General features: G+C 47.6%; 1 protein-coding gene across 1 annotated transcript in view; it reads right to left on the bottom strand.

Moving 5' to 3' along the window:
• Positions 1-21745, bottom strand: part of ATP9A (ATPase, class II, type 9A) — a 97013-nt gene that overhangs the window by 30273 nt on the left and 44995 nt on the right. Inside the window, exons 11-14 of the mRNA XM_006773650.2 lie at positions 20533-20693; positions 17369-17511; positions 16315-16427; positions 10105-10317 (exon numbers count right to left, since the gene is read on the bottom strand). Coding sequence (XP_006773713.2) covers positions 10105-10317; positions 16315-16427; positions 17369-17511; positions 20533-20693 — 630 coding nt within the window. The remainder of the gene's footprint in view (positions 1-10104; positions 10318-16314; positions 16428-17368; positions 17512-20532; positions 20694-21745) is intronic.

Raw genomic sequence — 21745 nt, 5'->3', positions numbered from 1 at the left:
GTGGATTTTAGGAGAGCGTCAACTTGAGGAGGGAGGGAAGCTGACAAAGTTGGCATACGAGAGGCATCCATCTGAAATGCTTCATCGTCGTTAAGCTGGTGGTGAGTATATGGCGTGCACTACATTACCCTCTATAACTGTCTGCATGTCTGAGATGTTTCATAATGGTTATGGTTATTTTTCTCATCGAGGGGGTGGTAGATAAAGAGTCGCTTTTCCAGGAAACCTAGTAGCAGCAGCCACCAACAGCACCTCTATTTTATCGGGGTTCGCCCTGAGTCCCCATTCCTTTCCCCAAGCGACTGCAAAAGCCACAAGGAAGCCGCCCCCAGCTTGGCACCCCAGGCATCACTGCGGCTGAAGTGCCACACCTGAAGGTGGGGGGGTCAGACTGGAGGTCAAACCCACCCACTTCACCCCCTTCCAGGGCCTCTGAAATCCGGGCCACAGTGGACTAGTCCTCATTTCTGTTCCCACTGTCACGGCTGTGTCTATACAACCGTGGTGGGTGCTGTGCTCAGAGACCTAATGGGCTTCTGTTGCTGATATTAACGGAATTCACATTAGAAAGTTCTTCTTCGAGAACAGGAAACTCCACCTTGTGGTAATCATGTGACAGCAAGCCAGCCATGGTGAAGGGAGCTAGCTTCCAATCTGCCAGGGGAAGCCACGGTCACACTGCTCTCCCCCCACCCCCACCCCCCACCACCAAAGCAAAGGCCAGTCCAGTAACGATGTTTTGTTTTGCTTTTGCTATTAACCTGCTTAAGTCTCTGTAAATGTATTTGTTTATTTAATTCAATGACCCTGACCTTCAATATCCCTGGCCTACCTGCTAACAATCTTCTTTCAAAGTTTAAAACCAGCCCGGCTGGTGTTGCTCAGTGGTTGAGTGTCGACCTATGAACCAGGAGGTCACGGTTCGAATCCCGATCAGGGCACATGGCTGGGTTGCGGGCTCCATCCCCAGTGTGAAGTGTGCAGGAGACAGCCAATCTGTGATTCTCATCACTGATGTTTCTCTCTCTCTCTCTCCCTCTCCCTTCCTCTTTGAAATCAATAAAAATTTAAAAATTAATAAATCAGTAAAGACCCATATATACAAAGTAGTTCCATCTGTGTACAAAACTCACGTGTTCTGGGGTGACACGTGAAGAGAAATACATCTAGCTTTCACTTGCATCTTTCCACACTGCTGACGTATTTTAAGCATGTACATGCATTTCTTTTATTTTTAATTAAGTAAATAAAATATCCCAATAGAATACAAATACCTAAATACACATAAACCCAAAAAAGCTTAGCTAAATTTACATCCTCTACGTACCAATTTTATGTGAGAAGAAAAATCCTTCTTCGTATTTCAACCATGATTGTTATTAAAAGAATTTTTTCACTCTTGTTTCAAACAGCTGGTTCAAACCCAACTTTATTGTTCTGAAAAGATGGTAAAAGTCTGTGATATTGGGCTTCGGGGAGACCTGCTAATTCCCCAAAGCCTGTTCCTAACTTCAATGGAGAAAGAATCTCTAACTCCAGGACCACAAGGGACTTTGGGCCCAGCCCGGCCCCCACGCCGTGGTCCCCACAGGCCTTGTTAGCGGAGACGCCGACTATAAATTTGAAATGATCGACACTGGCAAATGCTCCCGATGAGGGACGAATTGCAACTGGAGGTAAACATCGTTTAACCAAGCTTTATCCTACAGCGAATCTCAACAGAGCTAAGGGGCCTGCATAGGACTATGCCTGTCCCCCCTGCCCCCTGCCCCCGCCCCTTGGGTCCCTCGTCCTAATCAAAACCTTATTGGCTCCTCAGGGGCTGATTCCAACAGGATATGAGCCCTGCGGGGGGTCGTTCATTTTTACCTTCCACTCTCTCACTTCGACTTTGTCAGCCTTAATTTAAAGCTACTTCCTAACAGAACACAGAGCTCTCCCACCCCCCGCCCGCCCAGGTCCCACTGTGAAGAGACAGGCGCAGAATCTTAGCATAGAATCGGGGCGCTCACTAACCCTCTCCACTGTGGCAGGGACCAACACCTCAGGGATGAGGACAGACCGCCACACTCCTTCCCAGAGCAAGGTGACATAAAAGCAGGCTACTTCCCGTTCTGGCGGGTCCAAGCCTCCCTTCAAAAGAATCCTCAAAGTATGAAGATTTCAGGGTCTGTGTCTCACTGTCCTTAACAGCCAGAGTTGGGGCCTCAGGGGGTCTTGGGTCAGAACACCAGGTCAGAGCAGCAAGAGAAAAAGAAACCTCGGTAGGTGGACGGATGGATGGATCAGATCCAAACTTGGTATGAGTTGCCTGGCTGTCATCCTGCCAGCCGTGGGGCCTTGCCAACCACATCACTGGCAACATGGCACAATCATAACCAGTGGGTTGCAAGGAATGCTGAGGGCCTGGTGCAGGCACAGAGCAGGGGCTCCGCAGGGGCCATTTCTTGCTGCTGTCGGGACCACTGCTGTCCTCTCTAAGGCTGTGAGCTCAGTGGCAGCAGCCCTGACACCTTCAGGAGGCCGAGCTCGGCGAGGATTATTGAAGTTTAAGAATTTGCCTAGACTCAGCCCTCTGCTGACGTCACAGAGCAATGGTGTTCCGTTACCCCCACGCTTTTTCTTGTTTGTTTGTTAATCCTCACCTGAGCATATTTTTTCCATTGACTTTTTTTTTTAGAGAGAGAAGGGAGGGAGGGAGGGAGGAAGAGAGAGAGAGAGAAACATCAGTCTGTTGCCTCCTGGATGCACACACCCTGACCAGGCTGTGGATCAAACCTGCAACCCAGGTACATGCCTTTGATCAGGAATCGAACCTGAGATCCTTTGGCCTACAGGCTGAAACTCTAACCATTGAGCAAACCAGCCAAGGCCCAACACTCTTTAAGAAGACGTACTACTGAAAGCAAGGTGCAAAACTGTACCTATAATTTATAACTTGCTTTTAAACTTTCTCACTATTAGTTAAAGGGTGAGGAAGATTCCAGTTTCTACAGATGATATCTGAAGGGCGCGGACAGGGATGACAGCGGGTGGCTCAGAGGAAGAGGTCGGGCGAGGAGGACCAACGCAGAGACTTCGCGAACGGAGGTCATCGGTGGGAGAGAGACAGCCGTCTCACTGGGCCATGAGTGTGGGGCGGCCACACAGAGCATTCTACACATGACCGACAACTTGTAATTAGTGGCTCTGAAATTACTGAGCTAGCCAAGGCCTAGCCAAATGCGTGAAGAAACTTCCACTGATCCTCTCACATATATGCACACCCTGTACAAACACCCACGCGCGTCCCCACACACACATGCTCACACGGCACACATGTGCACACACACACAAGCACATACGTATCCACACCCACACACGTGTGTGCACATATATACAAGCACATATACTCGGCACACAAACACACGCACATACACTAGGGAACCGTATGCTTCCCTCACTTCACTTTCCTTCCTGATTAGTGATATGCACTGCAGTGCGATTCTGTATTACAGAAACATAAAATTACAGTGGGGCCTTGACTTACGAATTTAATTTGTTCCGAGACCAAGCTCGTTAAGGAGCTCATTAACTAAAATGACTCTGTCAACTCAATGCAAAAAATCGGCCGAGAGACAGCTGGTATCTCAAAAAACTCGTTAGTGCGGACACTCGTAAGTCAAGGCCCCACTATACACACACACACATGCACAAATTTAGGGAAAATCTACAGCAGAACATAAACAGCAGGTATCGCCAGGCGATGAGCATTACAGATTATGTTTATCAACTTCTTTTTGACTCTACAACGTCTGCTTTTTTCTAGGGAGAACATTCGTAACTGTGATTTTTAAAAATTAAGTAATTTTTTGTTAATATGACAGGGTTCGTGGAAAAGACAAATAAGTGAGCCATGGGCTGAGTCTACCTGCTCGCAGGAGAGCGCCTCCTGACGGCTCACACCAATAAACAGATGCACGAAAAGCGGCGTCTCGGCCGCGGTCTCTCCGTGAGCTCCGCTCCGCCAGGTGAGAGCCCCTTCCTCTCCCCTGGGAACCCCTGTACGGAGCGCCCCTCGGGCTGCAATCAACCGCTGAATACAGACCCTTCAAGGCTTCCCCAGCGGAATGTGCACAGGAAACAAATCTAGGAAGCCCCGCTTCTGTTACAGGAAACGAACACCACCCCAACTGGTAGGAATTACCCCGGCAGCTCCGCGGTGAAGAGGATGCTGGCTCCTGCCTGTGTTCCTAAGCTGACCCTGCCTTGACCAGCAATGTTTTACTGATTCAGCATTTCAAAGGGAGGGTTCTAGATGTGGCCACGTCCACGTGGAGTTCTACGGGGACCTGGAAACGGCACAGTTTTCGGTAGATTTCACCGTGAGGGGATTTCGCCTGCTCTCCATCGCATGGTGCGTCTTTGCACGCAGATTTGTAGTTTGCGGCACACAGCTTTTGAGACCGTCTAGAAGGCTGGTCAGTAAACTACTCACAGTGGTTGTAGCTTTTGTTAGTAGGAATGTGGTTTACTTTTTTTTCTTATCTGTATTTTCACATATTCCACCAGAAACACAGGACAGTGGTGCAATACAAATAATAACATTGTGGGGGGGGGGGGGATATTACCAATAAGACCTCTGTGAAGATACCAAAAGGCCCAAGGAAAAATACTTGTTTTTTAATCATTATTCAGAATCTTAGAAAAGCAGGACAAATCTGAATCCCAGTGCAATTAATGGACAGAAGAGATGAAGAATTATTCACTCGAGAAAAAGGAGCTAAGAAGCACAGAGCAGTCCATGAAAGATTTACCCTCGTGGGACAACCCTTGCCCAGCCCTAAAACAAATTATCTCAGGATTCAGTGGTAGCAGAAGGGCGTGAGGCAGGCATGAAAGACCCCTGTAAAGACCCCCCCTACCCATCTCTAGCCAATCGGAGTGTTCGAGCTCGGAGGCAGAGCGTGGACTGATCAGATCCCCAACATCTGGAACGTGTTCCAATTCCACCAGTACCGGACGCTGCTGTTCCCAGTCCAAACCACTAAGAGGGTGGTCCCTCCTCTCATCCACCATTCAGTGGATCGTCCTCATGCCCCAAACGGGAAACGGAGAGCAAACGGACTAAGCCTGGTGAGGCAACGAGGACAACCTGCAGTGTTGGTGACCAGGGCCCGCGTCCAAGTAGGTCGGCAGCATCAGCCATCCCTCCTCTCCCTCCTCTCCTCTCGTTCAGCACACAATCCCATCTGGGAATTCGGCCACGGGCAACACTGTTCACCTTAGGAAGCCTGGTCCAGGTGTCATTTGTCGAACCTCACAGCTGTTCTGCAACCACCACACAGGCTGGAAGGAGGAGTCTCCTGGGGACACACTCCTTTGCCCAGAGAAAGAGAAAGAAGTAACAAGAGGGAAAGGCCCATCGAGGAGCCCTTCCACGTCTGAGCTGTGGGAAAGGCTCTCTCTGTGCTGTTCCCAGCTGCCGCCAACCAGGGCTCGCTGACATCCGGAGGCTGGTCCGCACCGTTAAACACGCCCTCTACCAGGGAAGCCCCTGCTCCTTACAATGAACAAAACCACCAGTGGGAATCCCGGTAACGTTGGTGGAAGAACAAAATGGTTTAAATGTCTGTTCCTGGTAATTTACATCATGGGCCTGAAAATACTCATCCAACCTGACCCACAGGACTTACCGGCTGCCTGCCAAGGACCTCACCACCCCCTCTCGTGGGCCCATGTCACAGACACACACACGGAGGCAGGACGAGGATACGTGGCTGGTCGGAGTCCCAAGACTTGGGTGCTCAACTGCCTCCTTGGGGCCTGGCTGCAGTCCTGTCCCACACTGACATCACCTAGCCCAGTGGTCGGCAAACTGTGGCTCAGCAAACCACGGCTCGCGAGCCACATGCGGCTCTTTGGACCCTTCAATGTGGCTCTTCCACAAAATACCGACTTCTGTGCATGGGCCACTAAATTTCAATCACACTATACATGGGCGCCCACACGTGGTATTTTGTGGAAGAGCCACACTGAAGGGGCCAAAGAGCCACATGTGGCTCGCGAGCCACGGTTTGCCAACCACGGACCTAGCCCATGGCAGGCACTCAAATATGAACCCAACCTCCCCATTTCTAGAAACGCTGGGTGTAACAATGCTCACTGCAATGTTTATAAATATGATTGCCAAAAATTAGAAATAACCTGAGTTCCAGTCCTATGAGAACATAGGCAATAATGCTGAAAAACTGTTTTTTTAATAATATTCAGGAGAACCGAAAAAAGGCATGATAAAATATTAAGTGAAAAAAGAGGATACAAAACCATAGCTTATTAAAATTCCCATTGTTTTAAGAAAAAACATATATAAGCCACTGGAAGGTCAGAGAAAGTAAGTATCAAATGCTCTCCCTCACACGTGAAATCTAATGAACAAAATAAACTGATGAACAAAATAGATCCAGAGACATAGAACCATGGAACTGACGAATTTCAGAGAGAAGGCGGGGGGTGGGGAATTAACTGGGGAACTTATATACATATATGCATAGCCCATGGACAACAGTGTGGTGATAGCTTGGGAGGGGTGGGTGCCAGGTGGAGGGAGTCAATGGGAAAAAAAACAAAAAACAAAAGAAACATCTGTAATACTTTCAACAATAAAGATAAACTAAAAAGAAAAAGAAAAAATATATAAAATACTGGAAGGCTATCTATCAAAATGTTCTTAGTGGCTTCTGGGGAAAAAAAAAATGGTTGAGCCCTGGCTGGTGTGGGTAGGTGGTTAGAGCATCTGCCCTCAGACCGAAGGGTTGTGCATTTGATTCCTGGTCAAGAACACATACCTGGTTTGTGGGTTTGCTCCCCACCCCTGGTCAGGAAGCCTGTGGGAGGCAACCAATCAATGTGTCTCTCTCACATTGATGTTTCTCTTTCTATCTCTCTCCCCCTCCCTCCCTCCCTTCCACTCTCTCTGAAAAGCAATGGAAAAAATACCCTGAGGTGAGGATGAACAAAAAAACAAAAAAATGAGATAATACATGGAACGTACTTCAAACGGGACCCGATGCCAACCACATGTCCCAGGAAAGTTCCTGTCCTCCTGTACGACTGGGATTGCAATTGACCCACTTTCTTCTTTACGGTCTTCTGAAATTTCCAAATTTTCTACACTAACAAACATTGCTTTAATAATTAGAACGCAAGTTTTCTTTAAGAAAAGAAGTAAAAAAACTGGAAGGAGAAAAGACCAAAATGCTAACAGATTGGGAAAACACAAACCTGTGAATTACACTCAGGGGAGGGGGACAAAGGGTATGATGTTGGGCAAGTCCTGTGCCTAAACGTACACAGAGGGGGCTCCTATCATATGACACCCTAAAAGGGAAAGCAGTTGGGTCCTGTTACAGAAAACATTAAAGGGGTAACGCTCTTGAACATGGAATCAAATGAATCCCTTTTGGGCTTAGCAAAAGAATATGCTTAGATATGAACAGCAACTTTAAAATAAGGCCAAATGGCTTATTGGACTTCATCAAATTAGACTTTTGGCCGGTGTGGCTCAGTGGTTGAGCATTGTCCTATGAACCAGGAAGGAGGTCACGGTTTAATTCCGGTCAGGGCACATGCCCAGGTTGTGGGCTCAAGCCCCAGTAAGGGGCTTGCAGGAAACAGCTGATCAATGATTCTCTCTCACTATTGATGTTTCTATCTCTCTCTCCCTCTTCTTCTCTGAAATCAATAAAATACATATTTTCTTAAAAATTAGAAACTTTTGTGTTTCAAAGGACACCATCAAGAAAAAGCCTTCAGCCCTAGCTGGTTTCGCTCAGTGGATAGAGCGTTGGCCTGTGGACTGAGGGGTCCCAGACTCGATTCTGGTCAAGGGCACATGCCTGGGTTGCAGGCTCAATCCCAAGTAGGGGGTGTGCAGGAGGCAGCCGATCAGTGATTCTCTCTCATCATTGATGTTTCTATCTCTCTATCCCTCTCCCTTCCTCTCTGAAATAAATACACACACACACACACAATATATATATATATACATATATATATACACACACACACACATACACACATACACACACACACATATATATGTATGAATATATATATACATATATATACAGATATATATAAACTTTTTTTAAAAGCCTTCAGAATGAGAGAAAATATTTACAAATCTGATAAAAGACTTATATGAGATGTATAAAGAATTTTTACAACTCAACAGTAAAAAGACACATAACACAATTAGTAGTGAGCAAAGGATATGGACAGACATTTCTCCAAAGAAGATGCACCAATAACCAGGAAGCACATGGAAAGATGCCCAATATTATTAGCCATCAGGGATACGCAAATCAAAACCACAATGAGATTCCACTTCACATTCACTCGGATGGCCAGACTCAAAAGGACCAACGACGACAAGTGATGGCTAAGATGTGGAGAAGCGGGAACCCTCACACCCTGCTGACGGGAATGTAAAATGGTGCAGCCACTTTAGAAAACAGTCTGGCAGTTCCTCAGAGGCTTAAACACAGAGTTACCATGTGCCCCAGCAATCCATTCCTAGACATACACCAAGAGAAACATATGTCCACTCGAAAGTGTACACAGGTGCGGTTCAGCTGGTTGGGTGTCATCCTGTGTACCTAGGGGTCACCAGTTCGATTCCCAGTCAGTGTACCTGCCCGGGCAGTGGGCTCAATCCCTAGTAGGGAGCGTGCAGGAGGCATGCCGATCCATGTTACGCTCTCACATCCATGTTTCTCTCTCCCTCTCCCAGCCTTTCTCTCTAAAAATCAATTTAAAAATCTTTCTTAAAAAAACTTGTACACAAATGTTCATAGCAGCATTATCCATAATAGTAAACAAACAAACAAACACAAAATACAATCTAAATATCCATCAACCAATGAATGGATAAACAAAATGTAGTGTTATCCATACAATGGAATATTATTCATCCATAAAAGTCATGAAGTGCTGAGAAGCTACAACATGAATGAATCTTGAAAACATATGCTAAGGGAAAGAACGAGACACAAAAGGTTACATAATGTATGTTTCCATTTGTATGAAATGCCCAGGAAAGGCAATTCTGCACAGACAGGAAGTAGGTTAGTGGTTGCCAGGGCTGGGGGCGGGGGAGTCTACAGGGACAATGGCATGGAGTACTTCCTTTGGGGTGATGAAAATGTTCCAAAGTTTATTGTGGTCATGGTTGTGTAACTCTGTGAATACACTAAAAAAATCACTGCCCGCTACATGTTAAATGGCTGTAGGGTATGTGAGTTTTATCTTAATAAAGCTGTGTTTTGGTGGGTGTGTTTTTCAAGGGGAAGCGGATTCAATGGGACCTTGTCTCCCTTTTGGGCTGGCCACCTGAATTACAAATAAGACCTCCTGCTCCTTCCTAATTCAGGACACATCTCAAGTCCGTGACTACCCTTAGGGAAGATCAAGTCTTGCACGCACTTGAAAGGTACTGTATTTTCCATGTATGACGCCCCCATGTATAAGACGCCCCCCACTTTTCCAACCCAAAATTAAGAAATCAGTATTTTAAACATTTTGCTGGTTTTCCTCTTAAGGCCTTCTTCTTTTTTGGCATCTTAAGGAGTTGTTCTTCCTGTTTTCTCCACTGTCTGATCATACACCCAGTGGAAGGAGGTCCAAATTGTCTCTCTGCAGCTCTATTTCCATGCTCTTTGCATAGCTGACTACATTCAGTTTGAATTTTGCAGAGTAAGACAATCGCTTACCAGTTTTATCTTTTTATTTTTTGACATCTTTATGGGCTCAGAACGCTAAGGTCCCTGCTGCATCTGCGCACTCTCCACCTCCACCTCCAATAAGCTGCTGTCAGTAACAATAAGGCTCGTGATTGAAGGAAGCCTGTTTGACAAGGTGTGGGCAGCTACACACACGCGTGGGCCTCCCGCCTCGGCTGACTTCCGTGTATAAGATGCCCCTCATTTTCAGCCTAACGATTTTAGAAAAAATAGCGTCTCATACATGGAAAAATATGGTACCTGCCTCGCTGCCCTGCCCCTCCCTGGCTCCTGCCTGCCCTGATAGCTGGATCCACGAGAGCCACACCAGCCCAGGGTTTACCTCGTCCGGGCTGGACGCCTGGTACACACGGCACGAGTCTTCATACTGCTTCTCGGCCTCGGCCTGGTCGGTCACGCCGTTGGACTCGTACACGGGGGTCACGTTGTGGCAGAGTGCGATGGCCTTCACGGCCTCGTGCACGCGGCTGCTCATGGTCCGCCGGACCTTGGTGGTGATGGTGGGGCCCTTCTGAGCAGGCGGGTCCTGGGACTGCTGTGAGGAGGGAACGACAAGGAAGGTGACCACAGGCACAGAAGGTCTCCAACGTGTGGAAGTACAGCCTCGCGGAGTGGGCGTTTCTAACTGCGGGCTAGCGGTAACTCCCAGGGTATCCACGGCGACGCTGCAATAAATGGCGCGTGGTTTTCAGGGACCCAGTCATTGACGCTCAGCACAACAACAAAAGCCACACAAAATAAGTAGGAAAAATAGTAATCTAGTGACTGTGGGTGATTCTGCCTGCTAATGTGTGAACCTGTCTTCCTTTGGGGGTGTCAGGGAGCCTCCAACAGAGTGAGGTCCCACCATGCTGCCAGCGGTCCTGGTGCTCAGACCAGGGCTTCTCCACCGCGGCACTGCCGGCATTCGGGGCCAACGCTGTCTGTGATTGGGACCATCCCGTGCCTGTGGGATGTTCAGCTGCACCTCCAGCCTCACCTCCTAGATCCCAGAAGCACTCCTAGCGGTCTCAACGGATGCTGCCAGAAGTCCCAGGGAGACCAAGCCCGTCCCTGGTTCAGAACCAGTGTTTTTAACGTACACTCTTCGGGTTCACGTAAAAGACGGCAACGGTGACTGGTGCTCTACAGGCGTAACGACCATCAGTGACACGTAACTCGGGGCAGGGCCTGGGACAGTAACAGGAATGACACTCCTGGATGAGCGTACTGAACACCTGGTACCTAGCACTGCACTTAAGGTAGGTTCCCAAGAGCAATTTAAAGATAAATAAATAAATATGTTTTTTAAAAAGAGACTAATTTTATGTGTGCTCAACTTTTGCTTTCTACGCTGACTTCAGACCCTTCACTTGTGGAAAAAGCTACTCCGCCCTCCTGTTCAGTCCTGTCGACACATGGCTGAGCCTCCTGCATGGGGTAAGTCTTGGGGAAAGTGGCTTCAAGCAACATGGTAAAAGGTATTAAAGGCTAACCACCCTGAGCTTTATTCTTGGATGGGTTGTGAAAAGATGTGTGACTTTAAGCCAGTCCCATCTGCCCTCTGGGCCTCAGCTTCCTGCAAATGAGGGGAGTGGGGTAGGGGAGTGGGGTCCACACCCGAGTAGCAGGAATCCCAAGCCACCCGCTCAGCATCCCCAAAGTGGAAGGCAAGCAGCCCATTCCTATCTGTTGAATTACACATCGGGTGCCATGAAGACCTTCCTGGAAAAAGGGTTTCTATTGCCTTGAAATGTAATTTAAAAAATTAAGACCACCAGGCAATGATCACTTGTTAACAGTTTATGTCTCAGATGCCCTCCCATGGCCCATGGGGCCCGTCTGATTAGCCCCTGCCCATCTCTGCAACCTCCTATGCACTCTGCTCCAGCCACCCTGACCTCTTCAGTTCTTTGAACACGGCCACGCTGCTTCCTGCCACAGGGCCTGTGCACTTGCTGTGCCCTCTGCCTAGAATACCACTTCCTGGGTCTCTGCAGGGCCGGCTCACTCCATCTCATCATGGAGGTCTAAGTTCAAATGTTACCTCCTCAACAAGGGCTTCTCTGAGCCCCCTAACTCAGCGGTCGCCAACCTTTCAGACCTCATGGACCACCAGTGGTCTGCGGACCACCAGTTGGCGACGGGCCACTGCCCTAAATCCTATTACCCTGCCTGCCCTCCCACAGGAAGTCATGCTTCCTGGGGCTTATCGTCCTCACTGTCTACAACTGGCTTGTTGACCTGATGATTCTCCTGGCCAACCGTGAGGACAGCTGTCTGCTGCATCCCTAGTATCTAACGCAGGAGATCCATGCTGAACAAATGAACGATTTACTGCTCCTAAGGTGATGGAGGGGGTCCTGACTTGACATGAATTTTTTTCCATCTCCAAGAAGAAATAAATGTCAAATGGACCCACATCAGGTCCAGATTTTAAACCACAGTTTTGGACAATGGGCCTATCATAGTCTTCCTGCCTCCACGGCTGCATCCGGGAGCCTGAGATGCTGGCGGACATACTGGAAGCTACATTCCATTAGAAACATATTTTGCCCAACAGAGGAGAAGCAAGCTGGTCTCTGAGAGTGAAATGTGTTTTGCGCCTGTGAACACATGCCCAAAATAGAGAACAGATGGGCTACACGAAACAAGAAAATGACTTTCGTTTAATTTTTTAATACTATTTTTAGCAGCGGCTTTGGACTCCTCGGGTAATTAGACAATTACTAAATTATTCTTGTCATGCAGGCGCGCACACCGCCCTGGCTTCCTGCTCTGTTAACCTCTGGTGTCAAGAGGACACGGGTTTCACTTCCAGGCCAGAGGGCACTGCATGGTAACGATAATTAGAGTAATGAATCAGAACTGCAGTTTAAATGAATCATTATTTGCCGAGTGCTTTTGACGAGAAAGACTTTAACTCCAATATGACACCGAGGCCCGTGGGTTTACAGGACGGCTCTCCGTGGGACAGGCTCCGTCAGGAACACGGTTCCCTGCGTTCTGTGATGTCTGTCCCAGGCACGGACGCGTGTCCTCGCGGCTGCCCACCTTCCTCAGCACCTGGACCAAATTATGATTGAGCGCGAGGGGCAAGAGCGAGACCTCTGACAGAGCAATTGCTTTGGCTGGCAAGTGTCAGTAACAGCGGGTTAGAAGGAAAGGCCGCGTGGAGGACCGCCACAAACCTTAGGATTCTGTAAGCAACCTGATTTCATGTCTCCCCGAGAAGACAAATCCTCCCACTGTCATCCCAATGGGGGACAAGCCAGGCAGCCCCAGTCGCCGCAAGGACCCCACTTTCAGGACAGGGGACCATTTGACAACAAATCAGAAGATGAGGGTGCCCGGCCCCCACCAGCAGGCGGCTGGTTTAAGTCTCCACGCTCATTGATTTCTCTCTGACATTAGCCCGTATCCCCTTCCCTATGACTACGGTGCTTCAGGGAGGAGGGGTCAAAACCACTGGTTCTGAAATTCTCTTAATTTTCAAGTAAAAGGCTCGTTCAGACACCAAATGGTGATCCACGTGTATCCTTAGACCCTGGTAATTACCAGGGGCTCTGCCAGTGTTAGTATTGGGCCCCGTCTTCAAACATCCGCACATTCCCCATATGGAAGAGTTTCACATTGTACAGTGTTTCTCTCTCGCCTCCTGCCCACAGGCCCTTTAACCTACACCCATTTCTTCTTACTTAAAAAATACCAGGGGAAAATCAAAACAGATGTGGACACAGAGGCAAGTTCCCAGTCTTGCTGCCCTGGGGCAACCACGGGTCCTCTTAGGGAGGGGACAGAGAGGCCAGCGCCGCTCCTGAGAGGTTAGGAGTTGGGAGGGGAATCAAGACCTCCATGTGCAGCCAAAACCGGTTTGGCGCAGTGGATAGAGCGTCAGCCTGCGGACTGAAAGGTCCCAGGTTCAATTCCGGTCAAGGGCATGTACCTGGGTTGCGGGCACATCCCCAGTGGGGTGTGTGCAGGAGGCAGCTGATCGATGTTTCTCTCTCATCGATGTTTCTAACTCTCTATCCCTCTCTCTTCCTCTCTGTAAAGAATCAATAAAATATATTTAAAAAAAAAAAAAAAAGACCTCCATGTGCAGAGGCGCCGGACGTGGGCCCTGGGGGTGGGGTCCTCGCACCACCCAATGCTTCCGAGCCACCCTACAGCGCCCCGCCCTCAATGAGACATGAGGATCCATGAGAAACAGGCCCCTGCTTCCCATTACTGACCCACGGCGGGGCCCTTCCCAGCGAGAACTCCAGTTTGTGTGACAGGAAACAGCAGCACAAAAATTAAATACGGAGCCACCGTGGACATAAGCGTTCTTTCTAAATGCAATTAAAACTTCACCACCACCTCATGGGCGTTCGTAATGTTAACGGGCAGTGTGGATGGGTGGCAATAGGTAAAATCACACGATTGAGGGGAAGGAACTCCTGTTTCGATTGTCCCACTTCACTCCCTAAGTAAAGCCCAAAGCTGGTCACGCATCAACCTCAAAGGGGCACCCCCACAGAGGCAGGCTCGGGGCTGCTACTTCCAAATGAACCCACGGAGTTACAGGCTGATGGATGGTGAGTAAGTACAGCATTCACTGTTGAACTGCAGATATCTTAGAGCACGGCAAAGGCAGCACATTTCAATGCCATGACATCGAACCAGACAGCAAAGCGGTTCTCAACTGGGGTGCTTTGGGCTACCATCTGGCAATCTCTAGGGATATTGGGGTTGTCACCACCGGGGACAGAGGAGGGAACGTGAACTACAGACAACCTGATGGTAGAGGGCAGAGATGCTGCTAAAATCCTAGAACAAAACACAGGACAGCCCTCACAACACAGCCTTATCCAGCGCAATGTGCATTCCCACAGCTGAAAACCACATTAGCCTGTCAACACTAGGAAGCCAGGGCCAGGGAGTGGCAGACACCTAACTGCGCAGGCTGGGTCCCGTCCATTTAAAATGTCAGTATTGTTCATCGTGGGTTTTCCCATGAATTTTGACTACTGAGGCTTGGGGGGCGGGGAGGTTCATCCCATTAAGCTTTGCTCTCAAGGTGCATACCCTCACTGTCCTGGCCCTATTGTAAAACCATTAAAATTATGAGACTAACTGACAATAGTGAAAACAGGAAGTTGGGTAGTGTTATTCTAACAGTGGTTCTTAACCAGAAATGCTTCTCAAAATAACCAGTAAACACTTTAATAATTTTAAGAAATAGAGATGTTTGGGCCCCCCACACCTAAAGAATGCAAGAGGTTCCAGGTGTATATGTATGTGTGTGTGTATATATATGTATATACACACACACAACACATATATATACACATATACATACATGCTCGAGTTCATGGCACAGGTTCTCAAACTGCTGCACTTTGGAACCACCTGGTCCACCTGCTGAGACGGGGTCTAGAGATTCTGACGGCCCCACGTGACCTGACCCCGGCGTTCCAAATACTGTGCTTTACAAGACACTGTTACCAAGTCCTAGTCATAACTCTAAAGGTCAGGGGAATGGTGGCATGGGCTCCAGGGAATCTTTCTCGGGTGCTCATGGGTCCATAACTCAGTCACTGACTAAAAAAGAATCGTATTGCAAATTAACATAGAGCTGAGTTTTATGGCATGCAAGGTATGCCTCAATAAAGCTGTGAAAAAGGAAACACGGGAAAGCCTTCATACCTCTCACCACAAAAGTGTTCATGCGTTTACTGCAGGATTTTTAGATGTCATAAGAGAAGGACACACATGCACATTGGCGGGGGGAGGGGGGGCACTATAATTCTGAGCTCACACCAACCTCGAGATGACCTAATCCTTCAACACTTAGCTGTTTTAAACCCAAGGCCAGGATATTGTCAAATCCATTTTTAAGCTTCTCCTAAGGAAGGGTTAGGAGTTAAAGTGCAAGGTCAGAAATGTTGTTTTCTGACTTTTAACACTTTACAAAGAGTGTTGTCTGTACTGAACCAAAAACGGGCCATAAAAGCTCCATGCCTAAGCAGGCATGGCTTCTGTAAGTTCCACGGGCTCTTAAAGTGCCCAAAACGGGCCGGGGTCACACCACGGCCATGAGGCTGGCTCACACAGTCACCGGCAGGCCCGCGTGGCTGAGAAGGGGCCGAGGGGTGCTCAGCCGGCACCAGCAAGCGTGACAATCCACACAGTGAACCCTCCGGACGGAAGTCTCAGTCCCCGAGAGGGAGCTGCACAGCACAGGGTGAGTCACTCGGCATTAAGAGTTACATCTCAATGCAGGTGTTCATCCACGTAAAGAACCGATCGGGGTATCGGACGGTAAAGCAACACTGGTTTGGCTCAGTGGCTAGACCGTCGGCCTGCGGATTGAAGAGTCCTGGGTTCGATTCCCGTCAAGGGCATGTGCCTGGGTTACTGCTCAATCTCCAGTAGGGGGCCTGCAGGAGGCAGCCGACCAATGATTTTCTCTCATCATTGATGTTTCTCTCTCTCTCTCCCTCTCCCCTCCTCTCTGAAATCAATAAAAAATACATTTTTTAAAAGAGAAGGAAAGGGCAAGCGTCACCTGGGTGTAGATGCTGAAGATGTGGCTCTGCACTTCGTCCATGGAGTCGAGGCCGTAGGCCACTGTGCCCAGGTGGAGCCGCTTGAAAACCATCTCGTTCTGGGTAAGAGTTCCTGAAACACAGGCAAACGAGTAACTGGTCCGACATCCGGGAGCTTTTACCAGTCCGAGCAGTAGTGACAGTAGTGACAGCTGCTGTTTTTGAGTGTTTACTACACGTCAGACACTGGTTTCAGCTCCGCCCCTGCTTCTGCTGTGCTGTTTTGCTGGCCTGGAAGCCAACTCCCTTTCTTTTGAAAATGGCATCCAAGGTTTCCATAGGAAAACCACCCCCCCCCCCCCCCCCCCCGTTTCCTGGGATGGTCCAGAGAGAGTGCCAATCAGGGTGCCTGTCTCACTTCACTGGCCAAGAGGGTGGCACATGACGTACACCAGTCCAATCAGATTCTATTCTGAAGGCGCCTAAACCGTGAGCAGACAGAGGTGTGGGCGGAAGATGAGTGGAGTCCGGCCACCCCAGTGGGGGACCCTACAGAGACGACCCAGGGGTCCTGATGCTGACACCTCCGGGACTTCCCCGGCTCCTCTCCTCCCCAAACCCAGTTTCTCTGATGGAGTGAGCCGCTCCGACCTCCGCAACAGATTCCCTTTCATCCCATGGGCACTAAGAGGTAGAGAGGAAGCTTAACCCACATCTCCCCTCCCCAGCCTTCGCTCTTCACCGCTAAGACACTAAACAGCAGAGCAGGAATCGGGGGTGTGGTTACGAGGTCAGGACTCCAAGTCAGACTGCCTGGGCTCAAAGCCTACTTCCGCCCCCATGTGCTCTGACAAGTCACTTAGCTTGGGTTTCATTTGTTCACCTGCAAAAATACAAGGTTCGGATGAGGAATAGCTAACTACATATAAACATGTAAACACCCAAAACTTAAGAAGTATGTGTAGAGCTCTGTTGCTATTATCATCGTCCCATCACAAATGCTCAGTCTTCATCAGAAGATGAAGGAAATCAAGAGCAGCAGGAGGCTCCGGGCACCCTGGGCGGGAAGCTCACCTGTCTTGTCCGTGAGCAGGTAAGAGATCCTCCCCAGCTGCTCAGGGATCGTGCTGGAGCGGACCACCGTGCCCGGGATTTTTGAATCCCTTCGAATCACCCAGCTGTACACGATCTTGCCCATGTCCAGGTTCACACGCAAACTGGCCAGGAAAACAGAGCCGACGTTAACAGGATGCACGCAAGGCCCTGTGTCTCTTTTGCAAACAGCAAGGACTCCGACTACTCATCCTTTGTGCCACCACATCTGGAGTCACTCCCCACAGAAGCCACTGCTGGGGCTCAATCCCCAGATACAACAGGAGTCAACACCACCATCAGATTACATGAAGCTATTCTATCATGGACCAAGGTCACTTAAAATACCGAAAGGGTAGTTGTTTTAGTCTTAGTTTTTTTTTAATTACTAATCCTCTTAACTAATAGACTTTTGATACTCTAGTCATTTTTTTAAATTGTGGTAAAATATACACAACGTTTAAACCAGTTTAAGTGGAGAGTTCTGTGGCATTGAGCACTTTCACACTGTTGTGCATGTACCAGCACCATCCATGCCCACAACTTTTTCATCTTCCCAAACTGAAATTCCACCCATTAAGCAATAATCCCCCACTACCCCCTCCACCCCCCCAGAAACCACCATTCTACTTTCTGTTTCTAGGACTTTCTTTCGGGGTACGTCACATAAGGGGAATCATACAGTATTTTTCCTTCTGTGACTAGCTTATTTCACGCAGCACGTATCCAGGGTTCATCTATGTTGCAGCAGGTCAGAATTTCCTTGCTTTTTAAGGCTAAATAATATTCCACTGTGAGTATTCTATTCACTTTAAAATATTTTATTTCAAAAAAAATTAAAATAAATCCTCAAATTCACTCTTAATCCTCTAAACTATCCAAATTGCTTACTATGTTACTGGCCACCTGGCCATATGAAGATTCACTTCAGTAATTTTCAATCACGTTGTAGATAGAATTTTAAAGACCACAATTTTACTTAACATTACACCACAAACACTTTTTTGCTGGAAACAAGGTAGACTTGTTATTCTTGGAAACCATTACTCCAAGCACCTTGGTGAGGGGTTCGATACCCCTGTCCTGGTCACGCTATTGTACCACAACTACAATCTTGTCCTCAAAAAAAGACAAATTCTAGCTAGGATGATATAGTTATGCAAAAGGAAAGACAATATATCAAGTGTAAAATAGAGATGAGAAGGACTAAAAGTTTCAGGGGAAAGATATGGCCTGCTTTAATAATTATCTACTGATTGCCCTGGCAGGGTAGCTCAGTTGGTTAGAGCATCATCCCAATATGCCAAGGTTACAGTTTTGATCCTCAGTCAGGGCACATATAAGAATCAACCACTGGGGTACATCTACACGATGGAATACTACGCTGCTGTAAGAAAGAAAGAACTCTATCATTCACAACAGCATGGATGGACATGGAGAGCATTATGCTAAGTGAAGTAAGTCAGTCGGAGAAAGATAAATATCACATGATCTCACTCATTTGTGAAATATAATGAACAACATAAACTGATGAACAAAAACAGAACCAGAGACAGAGAAGCATCGAACAGACCGTCAAACCTCAGAGGGAAGGCAGGGGAGGGAAGAGATCAACCAAAGGACTTGTATGCTTGCATATAAGCATAACCAATGGACACAGACTTTAGGGGTGAGCACATGTGCTGGGGTATGGAAGTAGCCAGGGAGAGGTCAACGGGGGAAAAAGGAGACATATGTAATACTATATGTAATACTTTAAACTATAAAGAAGTATCAACCAATGAGCCCTGGCCAGTGTCTCAGTGGTTAGAGCGTCAGCCCATGCACCAAAGGACCTTGGGTTTGATTCCCGGTTAAGGGCACAGGCACATACCTGGATTGCAGGTTCGATCCCCAGCCCTGGTCAGGGAGTATGTGGGAGACAACCAATCAATGTGTCTCTCTCACATTGATGTTTCTTTCTTTCTCTCTCTCCCTCCATTCCTCTCTCCTTCACTCCCTTCCACTCTCTAAAAATCAATGGAAAATATATCCACATATCCTGAGGATTAACAACGACAAAAAGAAGAATCAACCAACTAATGTATAAACAAGTGGAACAACAAATCAATGTTTCTCTCTCTCTCTCTCAAATCAATCAATAAAAAATTATTATTATTTACTGATCATTTACTATGCAAAAAGGAGAAACAAATATCCAATAATAGGGGAACAGAGTAAATTGTTAAACCCAGAATATATACTAGGGCAGTTCTAAAAAAGGATGGGTTTCCAAGTATATTTGATGTGAGAAGTTATTTGCAACGCGCTGCTGTTAAAAGTGGGGGAAAGACTTTGTGGAGAGCAGAATCTCTTTTTCCTAAAATAGAAAGCGCTCTATAAGATGATACATCCCAAAATATTAACAGCAATTATCATTCAGTTGTGAGATTAGAAGTGACTTTTATTTTAATCTTTTGCTACTGTGAATCTTTGTTTTTTTCCTACTGTGACAATGTATTACTGGTATCATTTTTAAACCATTTATTCAGGCTCCAAATGAGGAAAGCAGACAATTGGCCTGTACCATCCAGCTTCCATTGCTAATCAATCTCAAAATTATCTCCTGCTGAGCCCAGACTCAGGCTCAGAGTCCTTCTCCACACAGCCACCACCAACCTTAAAGCTGGCAGATGAGATGAGCTCTAACTGGCTTCCCTATCACAGACTGGGCAAGGCACGATCTTTTGAGCAGAAAGTCCCTTAAGAAAAGATGGATCAACCCTGGCTGGTGTGGCTCAGTTGCTTAAGCATAGTCCCGTCCACCAAGAGGTCACCTGTTCGATTCCCGGTCACAGCGCATGCCCAGGTTGTGGGTTCGTTCCCCAGTAGGGGGCGTTCAAGAGGCAGCAGATTGACCTTTCTCTCTCATAGATATTTCTCTCCCCACACTTCCTCTCTCTCTAAAATCAATAAAAACATATTTTTTAAAAAAAGAAAAAGAAAGGATGGGTCCTGGAGGCACGCACCCTTCCCATGCTACCGCCACAGACCAGGGCTCAGACTCCGGAGGATCCTGACTGTTCTTGTCATCACTCAGCCAAGGGCCCAGCTGGTAAAGAGAAGAAACATCACGGCACCCACATGCAAGCTCATTCTCTGCCCACCTGATGGGAATGATGTTGGAAAACAGGAGGAGGAAGCGGATGATCTGCAGGTACCAGCGTCCAGCGAAGTGCTGAAGGGCCACCATGACCAGTGACACCACCACCAGAGCACCAAAGAGGATCTTCGTGAGACAGTTCACTTCCAGGTCAAACAGGCCAATCTGGGGACAAGACACAAAGAGGGGCTCAGGATCAGCTGGTGCAACCCACAGCCATGAACCCCTGCACCCAGGGGGGACACTGGGACCCTTCCGCACCCACGGCTTTGGCTGAGAGCACCGGGCGCCCTGGGCTACAGTCCATAACAGGCATCTCAGGGACCTCGGAGATTTCTGCTTTCAGCGTTTTTCAGACTTAAGATTCAGACTTGGGAACACACACGCAGGTTATTGCTGCGCTTGGTGGGGCTGCACAATGCATGGTCTCCACCATCCTACACAGCGACCTGTAAAATGACTGTCTACACTCCCAGCATCGGCCCACACACTGAGTCAGATGTGCCTACAAGTTTGGGGCACACACCTCTGGTGGCACCTGATTTTCAGGTGCTGCATTTATTAACATTGTTTGTTTAATAATTACGTATTTATTTCAGTGTATTTTTTCAATGTAACTAGCAAAACAGACCCATAACTTTACTGAAATATGGCCTAAGAGGAGACAAAAACATCAAATACATGTCATTTATAGTTGTAATGGGGGGAGGGGTGAAAATGAATGGAGTTTGGGAAACAGCAATTGTTCATGGAATTGACAAAGGAAATCATTCTCCAATATTCTAACTTAAAGATTGGAGGAGGGGCAACTACCTCAAAGGGAGCTTATCACTTTCAAATAAGTTCGCAAATGTTCTCCCATCTACTCTGGCATGCCAGGGAGATATGTCAAACTCCCATTAGTAACCACGGTTTCTCCCAAGATAGTGATTTGGGAGAAACTTGGGGAAAGTCGCAAGGCACCCATTCCAGGTGATTCTGATATTTGAGAATCATGAAATGTTCTTCATGGAAATTAATCTGCAAATTATAGTCCTATACAAATGCAAAATCTGTTGTTTTGGCAAAGCACCAGGCATTGACAACTCTTAGAAAATTCCACCTTACCAATCAATTTATAATCTTTGTAGTATGGCCTACACTAGACCCAATTCTTAAAAAGGACACATAAGGAAGAAAAAAGAAAACTAAAGTAAAAAAAAACTTAAAAAAAAAAC

The sequence above is a fragment of the Myotis davidii genome, unplaced genomic scaffold (genome assembly GCF_000327345.1).
Source record: "Myotis davidii unplaced genomic scaffold, ASM32734v1 scaffold27, whole genome shotgun sequence".
NCBI classification, from domain to species: domain Eukaryota; kingdom Metazoa; phylum Chordata; class Mammalia; order Chiroptera; family Vespertilionidae; genus Myotis; species Myotis davidii.
Note: the sequence above shows the minus strand (reverse complement) of the source record. Positions and strands in the feature narration are given on the sequence as shown.